Here is a 17,460-nt window from a genome sequence, read left to right on the forward strand (position 1 = left end):
AAGTCCTAGATTCCATCCATAACAAACATAGGGTGTGGTACTACATGCCTGTAAGCCCGACACTAGTTAGATGGAGGCAGGGGATCAGAAGTTCAGGATCAACTAAATAACAAGTTGCAGTCAAGCTGAGAATCAGAAGGAGGTAGATATCTGTGAGTTCAAATTCTGCATGGCAAGCTTCAGACCAGCCATAGATGGTAATATATATCCTCCTTATAACCACAGAGAGAGCGGGGAGGGGGACTCTGTTGTTACTCTATTTTTCTCTTAACTGCTGAGAGCTTATAGAACATCAGCTTTATGTTTTAGACCAAGGAAATTCAGTCACATTGTGAGACCTTCCCAGGGGAAGAAGCAGTGTTGTAGGGCTACGGAACTTTGACACTCCCTTCAGAGTGCTGCTTTCCCTGTACCTCTGTGTTTTAAGTCCTCCCAGGGCTATCAGGAAAAAGCTACTCCTGACGGACCAGAGGAGGTAGCCTTCCAGGGAGGCCACCAAAGCTACAATTTGCAGGAACCCTGAGCACACAGCCACTTCAGGGTTAATTGAAAGAGTGTTTTCTGAAAATTGGGCTATCAAGTCATAGATTCTAAAGTTGAGTGAGGATGGGAATTTGCTTCAACGTCCTTGTTTTGTTCTCTCTCTCTCTCTCTCTCTCTCTCTCTCTCTCTCTCTCTCTCTCTCTCTCTCTAAGAAACCTGTATTCCCCTATTCTGTTGAAATACCTGGTCAATGCAAACCAGGTGTGTTAGGAAATTCCTCTCTGAGTCCTTAAAAGATAGTATGTTGTGTATCTTTTTTTTTTTTTTTATTAACTTGAGTATTTCTTATATACATTTCAAGTGTTATTCCCTTTCCCGGTTTCCGGGCAAAATCCCCCTCCCCCCTCCCCTTCCTTATGGGTGTTCCCCTCCCAACCCTCCCCCCATTGCCACCCTCCCCCCATAGTCTAGTTCACTGGGGGTTCAGTCTTAGCAGGACCCAGGGCTTCCCCTTCCACTGGTGCTCTTACTAGGATATTCATTGCTACCTATGGGGTCAGAGTCCAGGGTCAGTCCATATATAGTCTTTAGGTAGTGGCTTAGTCCCTGGAAGCTCTGGTTGCTTGACATTGTTGTACTTTTGGGGTCTCGAGCCCCTTCAAGCTCTTCCAGTTCTTTCTCTGATTCCTTCAACGGGGGACCTATTCTCAGTTCAGTGGTTTGCTGCTGGCATTCGCCTCTGTATTTGCTGTATTCTGTCTGTGTCTCTCAGGAGCGATCTACATCCGGCTCCTGTCGGTCTGCACTTCTTTGCTTCATCCATCTTGTCCAATTGGGTGGCTGTATATGTATGGGCCACCTGTGGGGCAGGCTCTGAATGGGTGTTCCTTCAGTCTCTGTTTTAATCTTTGCCTCTCCCTTCCCAGCCAAGGGTATTCTTTTTCCTCATTTAAAGAAGGAGTGAAGCATTCACATTTTGATCATCCGTCTTGAGTTTCGTTTGTTCTAGGGATCTAGGGTAATTCAAGCATTTGGGCTAATAGCCACTTATCAATGAGTGCATACCATGTATGTCTTTCTGTGATTGGGTTAGCTCACTCAGGATGATATTTTCCAGTTCCAACCATTTGCCTACGAATTTCATAGACTCGTTGTTTTTGATAGCTGAGTAATATTCCATTGTGTAGATGTACCACATTTTCTGTATCCATTCCTCTGTTGAAGGGCATCTCGGTTCTTTCCATTTTCTGGCTATTATAAATAAGGCTGCGATGAACATAGTGGAGCACGTGTCTCTTTTATATGTTGAGGCATCTTTTGGGTATATGCCCAAGAGAGGTATAGCTGGATCCTCAGGCAGTTCAATGTCCAATTTTCTGAGGAACCTCCAGACTGATTTCCAGAATGGTTTTACCAGTCTGCAATCCCACCAACAATGGAGGAGTGTTCCTCTTTCTCCACATCCTCGCCAGCATCTGCTGTCACCTGAGTTTTTGATCTTAGCCATTCTCACTGGTGTGAGGTGAAATCTCAGTATTGTTTTGATTTGCATTTCCCTTATGACTAAAGATGTGGAACATTTCTTTAGGTGTTTCTCAGCCATTCGGCATTCCTCAGCTGTGAATTCTTTGTTTAGCTCTGAACCCCATTTTTTAATAGGGTTATTTGTTTCCCTGCGGTCTAACTTCTTGAGTTCTTTGTATATTTTGGATATAAGGCCTCTATCTGTTGTAGGATTGGTAAAGATCTTTTCCCAATCTGTTGGTTGCCGTTTTGTCCTAACCACCGTGTCCTTTGCCTTACAGAAGCTTTGTAGTTTTATGAGATCCCATTTGTCGATTCTTGATCTTAGAGCATAAGCCATTGGTGTTTTGTTCAGGAAATTTTTTCCAGTGCCCATGTGTTCCAGATGCTTCCCTAGTTTTTCTTCTATTAGTTTGAGTGTGTCTGGTTTGATGTGGAGGTCCTTGATCCACTTGGACTTAAGCTTTGTACAGGGTGATAAGCATGGATCGATCTGCATTCTTCTACATGTTGCCCTCCAGTTGAACCAGCACCATTTGCTGAAAATGCTATCTTTTTTCCATTGGATGGTTTTGGCTCCTTTGTCAAAAATCAAGTGACCATAGGTGTGTGGGTTCATTTCTGGGTCTTCAATTCTATTCCATTGGTCTATCTGTCTGTCTCTGTACCAATACCATGCAGTTTTTATCACTATTGCTCTGTAATACTGCTTGAGTTCAGGGATAGTGATTCCCCCTGAAGTCCTTTTATTGTTGAGGATAGCTTTAGCTATCCTGGGTTTTTTGTTATTCCAGATGAATTTGCAAATTGTTCTGTCTAACTCTTTGAAGAATTGGATTGGTATTTTGATGGGGATTGCATTGAATCTGTAGATTGCTTTTGGTAAAATGGCCATTTTTACTATATTAATCCTGCCAATCCATGAGCATGGGAGATCTTTCCATCTTCTGAGGTCTTCTTCAATTTCTTTCCTCAGTGTCTTGAAGTTCTTATTGTACAGATCTTTTACTTGCTTGGTTAAAGTCACACCAAGGTACTTTATATTATTTGGGTCTATTATGAAGGGTGTCGTTTCCCTAATTTCTTTCTCGGCTTGTTTCTCTTTTGTATAGAGGAAGGCAACTGATTTATTTGAGTTAATTTTATACCCAGCCACTTTGCTGAAGTTGTTTATCAGCTTTAGTAGTTCTCTGGTGGAACTTTTGGGATCACTTAAATATACTATCATGTCATCTGCAAATAGTGATATTTTGACTTCTTCTTTTCCGATCTGTATCCCCTTGATCTCCTTTTGTTGTCTGATTGCTCTGGCTAGAACTTCAAGAACTATATTGAATAAGTAGGGAGAGAGTGGGCAGCCTTGTCTAGTCCCTGATTTTAGTGGGATTGCTTCAAGTTTCTCTCCATTTAGTTTAATGTTAGCAACTGGTTTGCTGTATATGGCTTTTACTATGTTTAGGTATGGGCCTTGAATTCCTATTCTTTCCAGGACTTTTATCATGAAGGGGTGTTGAATTTTGTCAAATGCTTTCTCAGCATCTAATGAAATGATCATGTGGTTTTGTTCTTTCAGTTTGTTTATATGATGGATCACGTTGATGGTTTTCCGTATATTAAACCATCCCTGCATGCCTGGGATGAAGCCTACTTGATCATGGTGGATGATTGTTTTGATGTGCTCTTGAATTCGGTTTGCCAGAATTTTATTGAGTATTTTTGCGTCGATATTCATAAGGGAAATTGGTCTGAAGTTCTCTTTCTTTGTTGTGTCTTTGTGTGGTTTAGGTATAAGAGTAATTGTGGCTTCGTAGAAGGAATTCGGTAGTGCTCCATCTGTTTCACTTTTGTGGAATAGTTTGGATAATATTGGTATGAGGTCTTCTATGAAGGTTTGATAGAATTCTGCACTAAACCCGTCTGGACCTGGGCTCTTTTTGGTTGGAAGACCTTTAATGACTGCTTCTATTTCCTTAGGAGTTATGGGGTTGTTTAACTGGTTTATCTGTTCCTGATTTAACTTCGATACCTGGTATCTGTCTAGGAAATTGTCCATTTCCTGAAGATTTTCAAATTTTGTTGAATATAGGTTTTTATAGTAAGATCTGATGATTTTTTGAATTTCCTCTGAATCTGTAGTTATGTCTCCCTTTTCATTTCTAATTTTGTTAATTTGGACGCACTCTCTGTGTCCTCTCGTTAGTCTGGCTAAGGGTTTATCTATCTTGTTGATTTTCTCAAAGAACCAACTTTTGGTTCTGTTGATTCTTTCTATGGTCCTTTTTGTTTCTACTTGGTTGATTTCAGCTCTGAGTTTGATTATTTCCTGCCTTCTACTCCTCCTGGGTGTATTTGCTTCTTTTTGTTCTAGAGCTTTTAGGTGTGCTGTCAAGCTGCTGACATATGCTCTTTCCTGTTTCTTTCTGCAGGCACTCAGCGCTATGAGTTTTCCTCTTAGCACAGCTTTCATTGTGTCCCATAAGTTTGGGTATGTTGTATCTTCATTTTCATTAAATTCTAAAAAGTTTTTAATTTCTTTCTTTATTTCTTCCTTGACCAGGTTATCATTGAGTAGAGCATTGTTCAATTTCCACGTATATGTGGGCATTCTTCCCTTATTGTTATTGAAGACCAGTTTTAGGCCGTGGTGGTCCGATAGCATGCATGGGATTATCTCTATCTTTCTGTACCTGTTGAGGCCCGTTTTTTGACCAATTATATGGTCAATTTTGGAGAAAGTACCATGAGGAGCTGAGAAGAAGGTATATCCTTTTGCTTTAGGATAGAATGTTCTATAAATATCCGTTAAGTCCATTTGGCTCATGACTTCTCTTAGTCTGTCGACATCACTGTTTAATTTCTGTTTCCATGATCTGTCCATTGATGAGAGTGGGGTGTTGAAGTCTCCCACTATTATTGTGTGAGGTGCAATGTGTGTTTTGAGCTTTAGTAAGGTTTCTTTTACGTATGTAGGTGCCCTTGTATTTGGGGCATAGATATTTAGGATTGAGAGTTCATCTTGGTGGATTTTTCCTTTGATGAATATGAAGTGTCGTTCCTTATCTTTTTTGATGACTTTTAGTTGGAAATTGATTTTATTTGATATTAGAATGGCTACTCCAGCTTGCTTCTTCTGACCATTTGCTTGGAAAGTTGTTTTCCAGCCTTTCACTCTGAGGTAGTGTCTGTCTTTGTCTCTGAGGTGTGTTTCCTGTAGGCAGCAGAATGCAGGGTCCTCATTGCGTATCCAGTTTGTTAATCTATGTCTTTTTATTGGGGAGTTGAGGCCATTGATATTGAGAGATATTAAGGAATAGTGATTATTGCTTCCCTTTATATTCATATTTGGATGTGAGGTTATGTTTGTGTGCTTTCATTCTCTTTGTTTTGTTGCCAAGACGATTAGTTTCTTGCTTCTTCTAGGGTATAGCTTGCCTCCTTATGTTGGCCTTTACCATTTATTATCCTTTGTAGTGCTGGATTTGTAGAAAGATATTGTGTAAATTTGGTTTTGTCATGGAATATCTTGGTTTCTCCATCAATGTTAATTGAGAGTTTTGCTGGATACAGTAACCTGGGCTGGCATTTGTGTTCTCTTAGGGTCTGTATGACATCAGTCCAGGATCTTCTGGCCTTCATAGTTTCTGGCGAGAAGTCTGGTGTGATTCTGATAGGTCTGCCTTTATATGTTACTTGACCTTTTTCCCTTACTGCTTTTAATATTCTTTCTTTATTTTGTGCGTTTGGTGTTTTGACAATTATGTGACGGGAGGTGTTTCTTTTCTGGTCCAATCTATTTGGAGTTCTGTAGGCTTCTTGTATGTCTATGGGTATCTCTTTTTTTAGGTTAGGGAAGTTTTCTTCTATGATTTTGTTGAAGATATTTACTGGTCCTTTGAGCTGGGAGTCCTCACTCTCTTCTATACCTATTATCCTTAGGTTTGATCTCCTCATTGAGTCCTGGATTTCCTGTATGTTTTGGACCAGTAGCTTTTTCCGCTTTACATTATCTTTGACAGTTGAGTCAATGATTTCTATGGAATCTTCTGCTCCTGAGATTCTCTCTTCCATCTCTTGAATTCTGTTGGTGAGGCTTGTATCTACAGCTCCTTGTCTCTTCTTTTGGTTTTCTATATCCAGGGTTGTTTCCATGTGTTCTTTCTTGATTGCTTCCATTTCCATTTTTAATTCCTTCAACTGTTTGATTGTGTTTTCCTGGAATTCTTTCAGGGATTTTTGTGATTCCTCTCTGTAGGCTTTTACTTGTTTATTAATGTTTTCCTGTGCTTCCCTAAGTGTGTTCATGTCTTTCTTGAAGTCCTCCAGCATCATGATCAAATATGATTTTGTAACTAGATCTTGCTTTTCTGGTGTGTTTGGATATTCCATGTTTGTTTTGGTGGGAGAATTGGGCTCCGATGATGGCATGTAGTCTTGGTTTCTGTTGCTTGGGTTCCTGCGCTTGCCTCTCGCCATCAGATTATCTCTAGTGTTACTTTGTTCTGCTATTTCTGACAGTGGCTAGACTGTCCTATAAGCCTGTGTGACAGGAGTGCTGTAGACCTGTTTTCCTCTCTTTCAATCAGTTACGGGGACAGAGTGTTCTGCTTTCTGGCGTGTAGTTTTTCCTCTCTACAGGTCTTCAGCTGTTCCTGTGGGCCTGTGTCTTGAGTTCACCAGGCAGCTTTCTTGCAGCAGAAAAGTTGGTCTTACCTGTGGTCCCGAGGCTCAGGTTCGCTCGTGGGGTGCTGCCCACGGGCTCTCTGCAGCGGCAGCAACCAGGAAGACCTGTGCCGCCCCTTCCGGGAACTTCAGTGCACCAGGGTTCCAGATGGTCTTTGGCTTTTTCCTCTGGCGTCTGAGATGTGTGTGCAGGGAGCAGTCACTTCTGGTTTCCCAGGCTTGTCTGCCTCTCTGAAGGTTTAGCTCTCCCTCCCACGGGATTTGGGTGCAGAGAACTGTTTATCTGGTCTGTTTCTTTCAGGTTCCCGCGGTGTCTCAGGCACAGGGGTCCTGCCGCTCCTGGGCCCTTCCCCACGGGAGCCCAGAGGCCTTATACAGTTTCCTCTTGGGCCAGGGATGTGGGCAGGGGTGAGCAGAGTTGGTGGTCTCTTCCGCTCTGCAGCCTCAGGAGTGCCCACCTGACCAGGCGGTTGGGTCTCTCTCTCACCGGGTCTGGGAGCAGAGAGCTGCTGCGGGCCGGGATCCGCGGGTGTGGGACTTCCGGTAAACACAGAACGTGCCCGGTCCTAGAGAAATTCTGCTTTCCTGTGTCCCAAGCTCACCAGGCAGCTTTCTTGCAGCAGAAAATTTGGTCTTACCTGTGGTCCCGAGGCTCAGGTTCCCTCGTGGGGTGTTCCCCACGGGCTCTCTGCAGCGGCAGCAACCAGGAAGACCTGTGCCGCCCCTTCCGGGAGCTTCAGTGCACCAGGGTTCCAGATGGTCTTTGGCTTTTTCCTCTGGCGTCCGAGATGTGTGTGCAGGGAGCAGTCACTTCTGGTTTCCCAGGCTTGTCTGCCTCTCTGAAGGTTTAGCTCTCCCTCCCACGGGATTTGGGTGCAGAGAACTGTTTATCAGGTCTGTTTCCCTCAGGTTCCGGCGGGGTCCTGCCGCTCCTGGGCCCTCCCCCACGGGAGCCCAGAGGCCTTATACAGTTTCCTCTTGGGCCAGGGATGTGGGCAGGGGTGAGCAGTGTTGGTGGTGTCTTCTGCTCTGCAGCCTCAGGAGTGCCCACCTGACCAGGCGGTTGGGTCTCTCTCTCACCAAGTCTGGGAGCAGAGAGCTGCTGCGGGCCGGGATCCGCGGGTGTTGTTGTGTATCTTTTTTAGAAAGACATTTCTTTTTTCTTTTTTCCTCTGTAAAATCCAGGTCATACAACAAATAGAAGGAAACAGCTTTCCAGGAAATATCTAAGGAAAGGCAGTGAAAACACTCAACACATGGAGACTCATCACGAGTTTTATTTCTAAGTTATATGTAATTATTAATGATGACAATAAGAAAGTTTTATTATACAGACAATATTTGAGGAATAGGAACAGAAGCAGGAAAGGTCTTTCTAAGCTGGGAGGGTAGGTAGCTCAATTGGCATAGTGCTTGCTATGCAAACTTGAAGACCTAAATTCAATCCCCCAAATCCATGTGAAAAAGCTGTGTGTGACAGCACTGGCTTATGACTCCATCCTTGCAGAGACAGACACAAAATATACCTGAATATACATACATAAACACATACATTACATATACACATGAGGGGGATGTGTTCAGGGATTCTAGTTTATAACCACTGTCCCAGTTGCTATGACAGCTAGCTAATCACGGTGGGAACACAGAACAGAATACAATTTACCTTTAAGTCCTCACTATCCTCCAGGGTATGAGATTAACAAACAAGACACACAACGTGAGGCTCTCTTGTTGGGAAGCCTCACTGGAAACTGACCAAGAGGAGCTTACAAGCTTTGCTTAATGATATCTTTCCTCCCCATTTTGCCTGGGGATCCATCTGCTTCTCAACATAGCTGCTTATAGCAAGGCCATGAACAAAAAGGTAGAAGGAAGGGGCTTCACATGGGGCCAGCCTTCCTGCATTCTTCTCCTGGCCAGACCATCCCAGACTCTACCTGTGTCTTCCTAGAACCGTAGCACTCCTAGGGCCTTACATCAGTGCCCTTTCTGGTATCATCTCACTGGAAGGAAGTGGGATGCTAGAAAGAGTTGGGAGACAAGATCAACTGGATCAGATGGGAGGCATACTTCCCGCCTTCCCAGTAGCTAGTGTGTACACCAGTCTTGTCTGTCTTGATTCTTCATCTGTAAAATTACACATATGATATACTTTGGAAAGTATGTTTAATGTATTGGAAGATATACTGACATGAACTCAATTTTCTCCTCTGTACCATGGATCAAGTCATCTTGGCTGCAGTGGTGTGAACATTCTCCTTTCTCATAACCCCTCTCCCTCCTCCTTTCCCTCTCCCCCCATCTCTTGGTATGTCTGTGTCTGTGTGTGTGTGTCTGTTTGTGTCTGTGTACCAATGGATTTTATTCAGGGTTGCTTACAGGAGTGTGGGCAATTTGCTAGTGGCTACACCACTAAGAAAATATCTCTTACTCCTTCACTGATAGATTCCTCTGTGTGTGTGTGTGTGTGTGTGTGTGTGTGTGTGTGTGTGTGTGTGTGTGTGGCAGGGGGGTATGGACAGGCCCATTCTCGTGCATGCCTTATGCAGGTAAAGTCAGTGGATATAAGTCATGTCATGCCTGGATGACAGCATTGCACAAAACTCCACCCCTTATTCCAGATCCTACAGTCTTTCTCTATCCCCTTCTGCGATGTTCCCCAAGCCTTGAAAGTAATAATGCAGATGCCCTGATCAGGGCTGAGCACTCTATTATTCTCCACACTTTGACCAGTTCTGAGTCTCTGTAGGAATTGTTACCTACTGCAGGAAGTTTCTCTGACCCAAGCTGGCAGTGGCACTGACCTATGCAGGCATAAACACCTAGAAGGCAGGTTGACAGCCTTTGCCTTCCTTTAGAGGGGGGTTGGGATGATAGGGGCCATTGACGTCACCTTGGGCCCTGCTGGATCTGATGGATGAAACCCCTGTAGAACCTGCAGGAAAAGCTGCTTAGGTCGCAGCTGTGCTCGATGGGGCTGCTGACTGAACCCCTGTGTCATTTTCTTGCAGGTGGACTTGGGCCTCCTGCGATTCGTTACTGCTGTGGGGACACAGGGTGCCATTTCCAAGGAAACCAAGAAGAAATATTATGTCAAGACTTACAGAGTAGACATCAGCTCCAACGGAGAGGACTGGATCACCCTGAAGGAGGGAAATAAAGCCATTGTGAGTTTGGCTTCTTCCCCTCCCCCTCCTCCCCCCCTTTCCCTACCAAAGTCTTCACATGCATGATCAATTTTTATTTGTTTATATGGGGATTTTTCTGTCAGGCCTGGTTTATTTTTTGAATTAATTTAAAATGAAAAGTGCAATTAGGGATTTAAATCTGACCAGAGGCTCATGTTCCCAGATCCAAAGGCCAGGAGGAAGTTACACAGATGTTAGTAAAAAAGACAGCATAAACTGAATTAAACAACAGACTCAAGAATCACCTTCAACCCCAGAGACAGACAGTGTGCAACCTAACATTACCCACTCAGAAGTTCCTGATGGTTTTTTTACTTCATTTATTTGGGTTCACCCTGTGTTTCTTCACTCTTTGTTCATACATCTTTTTCTCTTTCCCTCTCTGTAATGGGCTAGAGCCCTTTCATCTACCCCCAGTGGTCACAAACTCATTTACAAGTACAATTGGCTTTCTCTTGTAAGAACAGAACAGTGGGCATTTTGCCGTGTTCTTTTCAGGTCACACAGATAGCATGCTGCCTCCTCACTTGGAGCTTCACCCAGTGGGGCAGCTGAGCCCAGCCTCAGTACACTTATCCTGCCCTCCGTTGTTTAGGAACGGAGGTTCCTGAGCCCTCAGCTGGCCCTACTTATTTGAAGTTAGTTATACTTGTTCTGATTTATTAATCAAAAGATTCTTGAGCATTCATATTTGATGTTACTCAAAATCAAATGCTTGAGGGGCTGGAGAGATACTCAGCCAATTAATTTCTAACCACACAAGCCTGGGGACCTGAGTTCCATCCTCAGAACCCATGTTTTATAGATAGATAGATAGATAGATAGATAGATAGATAGATAGATAGACAGACAGACAGACAGGGTGGGTGGATGGATAGATAGATAGATAGATAGATAGATAGATAGATAGATAGATAGATAGATAGATAGCGTAAGTGAATGAGTGGGTAGGCAGATGGATGGATAGATAGAGATAAAGATAAAGATAGATAGACAGACAGAGTGGATGGATGGATAGATACACAGAGTGGGTGGGGGGATGGATGGATAGATAGATAGATAGATAGATAGATAGATAGATAGATAGAGAGAGAGAAAGATAGATAGATAGAGATAGATAGAGATAGATATATAAACACACATACATACACATGCCAGTGAGATGGCTTGGTAGGTAAAGGTGCTCATCCATAAGCCTGTCAACCCAAATTCCATTCCCAGGACCTAAAGGGTGGAAGTAGAACAACTAACATGTACCACACATGTACCTATATATAATAAATACATACATAAAAATAGATAGATAGGTAGATAGATAGATAGATAGATAGATAGATAGATAGATAGATAGATAGATAATTTTTAAAGCAGGGAGTAGGGTGGGATGTGCTTGTCACCATAGCCATGAGCTTTGGAAACAGGAGGATCCATCACACTCCTTGTAGACCAGTGAGAGACCCTGTCTCAAAAATCTAGGTGAATACTGTCTGAAAAACAACACCTGAGGTTACCCCTGCCCTTATACATGTGTTTATGATCCCGTGTGTGTGCATGCATGTGCGCGCGTACACACACACACACACACACACACACACACACACACACACACACTGTAGGGAGGCCCATTCAGTTCACGTGGCCTCAGTTTACTTGAACACTCACAGTCTTGGCTAGAACTGAGGAAAGGCTCTGCAGATATGAAGTAAAATACAAATAAGGACTCCCTTGATCAGTGCCAAAATCCCTTTCTCATGGAGGGCAAACAAGATGAAGGCAAGTAAGTGCAAGGGAACAGCTCCTCTGTGGGAAGAGAGTTCCATGGAAGACTCCATGGATAGTACAAGGGCTATGAAAGATTGACAACATGGGACCCCATCTCTACCTGGGAAAGAAAACCCCTCACATCTGGCCTTATGGAAAGGACGCAAGGCAGTGCTGCCCCGAAGTTTCATGACTTGATGTTTTAGAGCAATGGCAGCCCTGTACTCATAAGTGCTCCTGGGCCGAGTGGATAAAAAAGCATGCAGCAGGGATGAGCCTTGGCATATGGGGTCTTCACTGAACCTAAATGAAACCAGAGCATCCAGATGACCTCTGTTCCTACAGCCCTGCAAGGAAGGCTCTGGTAATAACACCTGAGAGATCGTGGAGAGTCACAGTGCTTGACACACCCGGTACCACAGAGAACTGCTATTTTTTTTTTTACTTTATTTGGATGGGGGAATGTTAAAACAGGGTCCCTCTATGTAGCTCAGGTTGTCCTGAAGCTTTCTGTGTAGACTAGGCTGGCCTTGAACTCAGGAGATCTACCTCCCTCTGCCTCCTGAATGCTGGGATTTAAGACGTGCATCACAATCACCTGGTTTAAATACTGCTGCCGTCCTCACCCATAACTGACCCACAAATCTACAAAACAGAAGCTTCCACTCTTATCTGAGGAAGGTTTTTGCCAGAACATTCCCTGATATCGTACAAAGATCCCGTAAACAACGCAACCACATTCCACATGGTCCCAAAGGACATTCACAGGCACCTGCTTTATACCAGGCCCTCCCGGCCTTTGTGGCCACATGCCTCATTGTTCTTAGAATCAAAGTACCCATTTGTACCTAGAAGCAGAAGACTAGGAGTTTTCAGTTAAAAGTCATTTATTTTTAGTTTTGCCTCTGACCACCGAAGCATAATTTTACCAATAACTCCTAAGTATTAAAACCACAGATGCATGACTAAGAACATCTGCCAAGGGACCAAGTAAGCAAAGAGGGCAGGAAGCTGAGGATGTGGCTCAGTGGCTGGAGTGCTTGCTTCGTATGCACAAAGCCCTGGTGTCCATCCCAATTACCACATAAGCCATGCACAAGGTACATCCCTGAAGTCCCAGCTCTTGAGAGGTAGAAGCAAAAAGATGAGGGATTTAACGTCATTTTCACTTACCCAGTGCGTTCAAGGTTGGCCAGGGATGCAAGCAACAATGTTTGCAAAAAGAAGGAAGGGGAAAGGGAGGAAGGTATTTGGCTTAGGGTTGTATCTGAGATCATGAGCTAGAATTTCAAAAAGCCAGACCTAACCCAGGATTCTAAGAGCGGTCCTTCAGGGAGCTACTGGGAACGATGATGGTAGGAGCTTCTGTGGAACGTGTGCAACTGCGGCTCTTCAGGTAAAGTTAGCAACTTATCACTTTTGAAGATGTCAGCATGTGTCCTTTAATAAATGTCATCCTGGTCACAGTGCTTTTAGAGGCTGTAGCCACTCAAGAATACATGATTGGGGTGGTATTCTACGTTGGACAGGGTTCTCTTTGATTACAGTTATTTGGGAAAATTGCATGGCAGGTTGCTAATGGCATGCCAACCTTGGTAGAAAAAACAAACCCGCTAGAACTGTAAACAATTTCTACAAGCATTTGAGGACATCTGGGATTTGTTTCTAATACAGTTTGTTAACTCTCTCCCATCTAGATCTTTCAGGGAAACACCAATCCCACGGATGTTGTCTTTGGAGTTTTCCCCAAACCACTGATAACTCGATTTGTCCGAATCAAACCTGCATCCTGGGAAACTGGAATATCTATGAGATTTGAAGTTTATGGCTGCAAGATAACAGGTAGTTACCAGCCTGGAAGTTTCCCCCTTGAATTGATGTAGACTTTTCCATTCAAGGAGAATTTTTTTTCCTATGTTCAAATATGAAGGCGACATCTGCTCATATTTATTTGGTAGTTAAGGTCTTTATCAGTTACTTTTCTTGTTAGTGTGACAAGATACCTAAGAAGAAACTTAAAGGTTTATTTTGGCTTGCAGTTGAAGTGAACCCAGTTCGTCACAGCAGGGAGGCATGGTAAGCAGTAGTGGGAGGTAACTGTTTATATCCAAGCTAGGAATCAGAGAAGAAAGAAGTCAAGGTCTTCCCCCAGTGACTCACTTCCTCCAGTGACATTCTACAGCCTAAAAATTTTATGACCTTCCCCAAAAGTCCCAGCGGCTAGAGATGAAGTATTCAAAAACATGTACCGGTGGGGAACATTTTATACTCGAGCCATACGGGCCCGTACACTGGATGTAGACCTGTTGTCTAAATTCAAGTTCTACCTTAACTCATCAGCCGTTTTCCAGGTGATCTACTTGAATTTCCCAGGCCTGGTTTTCCTCTCCTGGATAACAGCCACAGATCTGAGCCCATATTGGCTACCCCACATGGCAGGTAGAGAGATGGACACAAACATTTAACATTTAGAAGGGCAGGGTTTCTGTCAGTGTCCCCCTTTCTACTGAATAGTCTCTGATAAGTCATTGGCCTCTGCTTCTTGGGTTGGCAGCATGCCGATCATTAATATTGGGTCCTGATAAACTGCTCTGAGGAAGGCTCCACACTGGCTTTTCTCTTTGCAGTGTTGAAGTCCAGAGGTAGCTACACTTAAGGAGCTTGACCTCAAACAAGGGCTGCTTTCACTCCCTTAGCACCCTGGCAACTCTGTCATGAATTTTTCCTCTATTTTTGATGACTCTATATGTATGTTTCTCCTGGGGATTGAACCTGAGGATTGTGCACAGTAGGCAAGCACTCTACCATGGTAGGAACTGCATTACCACTTCTTAACTGGGTATTCTAAGTTAACTTGTGAACATTTCTGGTTTGTTCTTCAAACAGTGCTTGAGAAGCCCCCTTTATATTAGAACAAAAGGCTATTCCTATTTATGGTAAAAATGATGATATACACTTAGCTCTTGTTAAATGTCTGGGAGAAGGTAAGGCTGGGTGACTGGAAATCAAGGTGTACCTGCAGTGAGGCTGGCTCTAGACCCAAGGACTTCAAGACTTCTGTAAGGTCCTTATTAACTGTGGGGTTGTCCTACATTCTGATGGACAGCAGCCATGTTCCAACCCTTTTCCATGAAAGTAGATATGTTACAGAACTTTCTTTTGAAAGCAACAGCAGCATACATGTAATCATCATATTTCAAAAATTAAAGACCATAGGAGTTGGAGAAATGGGCCAGTGGTTAAGAGCAACAACTACTCTTCCAGAGGACCCAAGTTCAGTTTATAGCTCCCACATGACAGCTCACAAGTGTCAGTTCCAGGGGATCCCATGCCTTCTTCCTGCCTACATGTGGCACTGCATACATGTGGTGCAATACATATGCAAACAGGAATACATATAAAACACAGATGAGTCTTTTTTAAAAGACTGAAACACAGAATGTGTGATTGATTCACTAAGAAGGCAGTTAAAACTAAAACAACTTCCAATCTTCAGTGAACCACTGTATTCTGACTGTGTTCTTAGTTAGAACATTTAATTTCTCAATTCACTTTATGCTTTCCCTACTAAATTTGATTATTTAATTTAAAAAAAACTGGCTTTTGATGAAAACATCCCCCTGGGACTTTCCCATCAGAGTGGAGGTGCTGTGTTGAGAAGCACATGAAAAAAACCTCTGCAGAAAAGTCTGTATTGGAAAGTAAAACTTTCCTGATCTGACGTCAGAACCGAGCTTTATTCGTTTCCACTGTAGCACAGACCTGTTCAGTGTGTGACAATTCGAGACTTAGAAAGTTCAAGGTCTTGGAGACAGGGATTGGGTAGAGGGACATTTGGAGGAGGGTCAGGCACTGGAAAGTCAGATGTAACCTTGTTTTTATTTTTGATAATATATAAATAGAAGAACATTCTAGGGGACTTTACAGCATTCCTAATTTAGGACTCTGCACATAAATTCATAGGAATAAAGCCACATGAGGTCTGGGTGGGAATTTCTGGTCCATTTCTCTAACCTGGTGTCATGTCACTACCCTGGGATTTTATTTAGAAGGGAGCTTCATAAAGACTCCAAATTAGTCTGAACTCTGAACTCTTGACTATTCAGTCTCTTAAGATTTATGTTGTGTCCTTTTAGTTAAATAAAATATTTATTTGAACTCAAATCATTCTTTTTATTTTCATAAGGACATCCCAGGAGGTAATTCTAGGAATTTGAACCAAAAAAGAAAGTAATTTATTAGATTTTTTAAAAAATAGTAAGATGGACTGTTTATTTATTTAACAATATCTAAAGTAGTTTGTTCTATTATTTTCAACACAGCTTGTTTTGTTATTTTAAGTACACAGTTGGGTTTTGGTTCTTAGTGGTTTTGTTTTTCTCTCTACTGAAATGGCTGTAATTTCCCAGAAACTGACCTTGGCAGGTTTTTTAAATAGGGCAAAATGTCATTATGATGGTTACACAGCCAGAAGGGTCATGCCTGTCTCAGGACTGTCCACTCCGTGAGTGCCTGACTGCAGGCCAAGACCCTCTGCGTTTCAGATGTACAGTTTCTGGTCTGTAAGATACCTTGATGAGCTGTGATGAGGATTCAATGAAAGAATATTTATAACGTACTTGGCTCTTAAAGTGCTCACTAGATGCCCCCATACAATAAGGCAAGGACATTCCTCACTAAACAGAATGCATGATAAGCCCCAGGTAGAGCTGGTGTCTCTGTGTGTGTGTGTGTGTGTGTGTGTGTGTGTCTGTGTCTGTGTGTCTCTGTGTGTCTCTGTGTGTCTCTGTGTGTCTCTGTGTGTCTCTGTTTCTGTGTGTGAGTCTGTGTGAGTCTGTGTGTGTGTGTGTGAGTCTGTGTGTGTGTGTCTGTGTGTGTGTGTGTCTGTGTGAGTCTGTGTGTGTGTCTATGTATATGTGTGTCTGTGTCTGTGTGTACATCTATGTGTGTCTGTGTGTGTCTGTGTCTGTCTGTGTGTGTCTGTGTGAGTCTGTGTGAGTCTGTGTGTGTGTGTGTGAGTCTGTGTGTGTGTGTGTGTCTGTGTGTGTGTGTGTGTGTCTGTGTGAGTCTGTGTGTGTGTCTATGTATATGTGTGTCTGTGTCTGTGTGCGTCTGTGTGCGTCTGTGTGTACATCTGTGTGTGTCTGTGTGTGTCTGTGTGTGTCTGTGTGTGTCTGTGTCTGTAGTGTATGTGTGTGTGTACAGGCTGATGAAAGAGTAGGTCATCAGTGTCCTATTGCACTAGACAATGCAGGAGAGCAGAGCCTGGTCACCATCCTTTCTCTACCCCATAGGCCTGTGGCACCATAGTGTTCAGTGGTTATTTCTGAATGAAAAAGTTCTGCTTCTCATACTTTCTGACAAACAAGCAATCTTGAACATTCAACCTCTCTTTATGAGGAGGCAAGTCCTAACTCAATCTAACCATTTAAAGAAACTAGCAAATTAGAAAACTTAGGACCTAATGAATCACTTACCTGACTTCCAAAGTCTCTAGAGTTTTGGGTTTGAATCTAGGTTTCACGGTCCAGAATTCTTTGGAAATAAAGCCATCTTGGAGATCCAGAGGATATGATGGGGTGTTTCACAGAAAGCCACACACTCAGGCAAAATACCCTACTTTACAGGTGATTGAGGAAGGAATGTTCTCCTTGTTTCTCTAAAGCAGCTGCATCATTTGGAAAAGGGGTTGGGGAACTGGAAAGATTGCATTGGAGGACTCATGCAGGGTGTGTTCTGCTCAGTGGTGCTCTCTTCTCCTGTAGTCATATGCTCCTGTCAATCAAAGATGAGGGCAACCTTTCCAGACACCACAATACTC

The 17,460-nt window shown here is 43.2% G+C and overlaps 1 protein-coding gene across 6 annotated transcripts in view; it reads left to right on the forward strand.

Annotated features, from left to right (window-relative positions):
- Nrp1 (neuropilin 1) overlaps nt 1–17,460 on the forward strand; it is a 155,153-nt gene that overhangs the window by 97,498 nt on the left and 40,195 nt on the right. For all 6 annotated transcript variants that reach the window (NM_145098.2, NM_001433977.1, NM_001433975.1 and 3 more), the window contains 2 exons: nt 9,702–9,857; nt 13,337–13,481. In NM_145098.2, coding sequence (NP_659566.1) covers nt 9,702–9,857; nt 13,337–13,481 — 301 coding nt within the window. The remainder of the gene's footprint in view (nt 1–9,701; nt 9,858–13,336; nt 13,482–17,460) is intronic.

This window comes from Rattus norvegicus, chromosome 19 (assembly GCF_021556685.1).
Source record: "Rattus norvegicus strain SHRSP/BbbUtx chromosome 19, alternate assembly SHRSP_T2T, whole genome shotgun sequence".
NCBI classification, from domain to species: domain Eukaryota; kingdom Metazoa; phylum Chordata; class Mammalia; order Rodentia; family Muridae; genus Rattus; species Rattus norvegicus.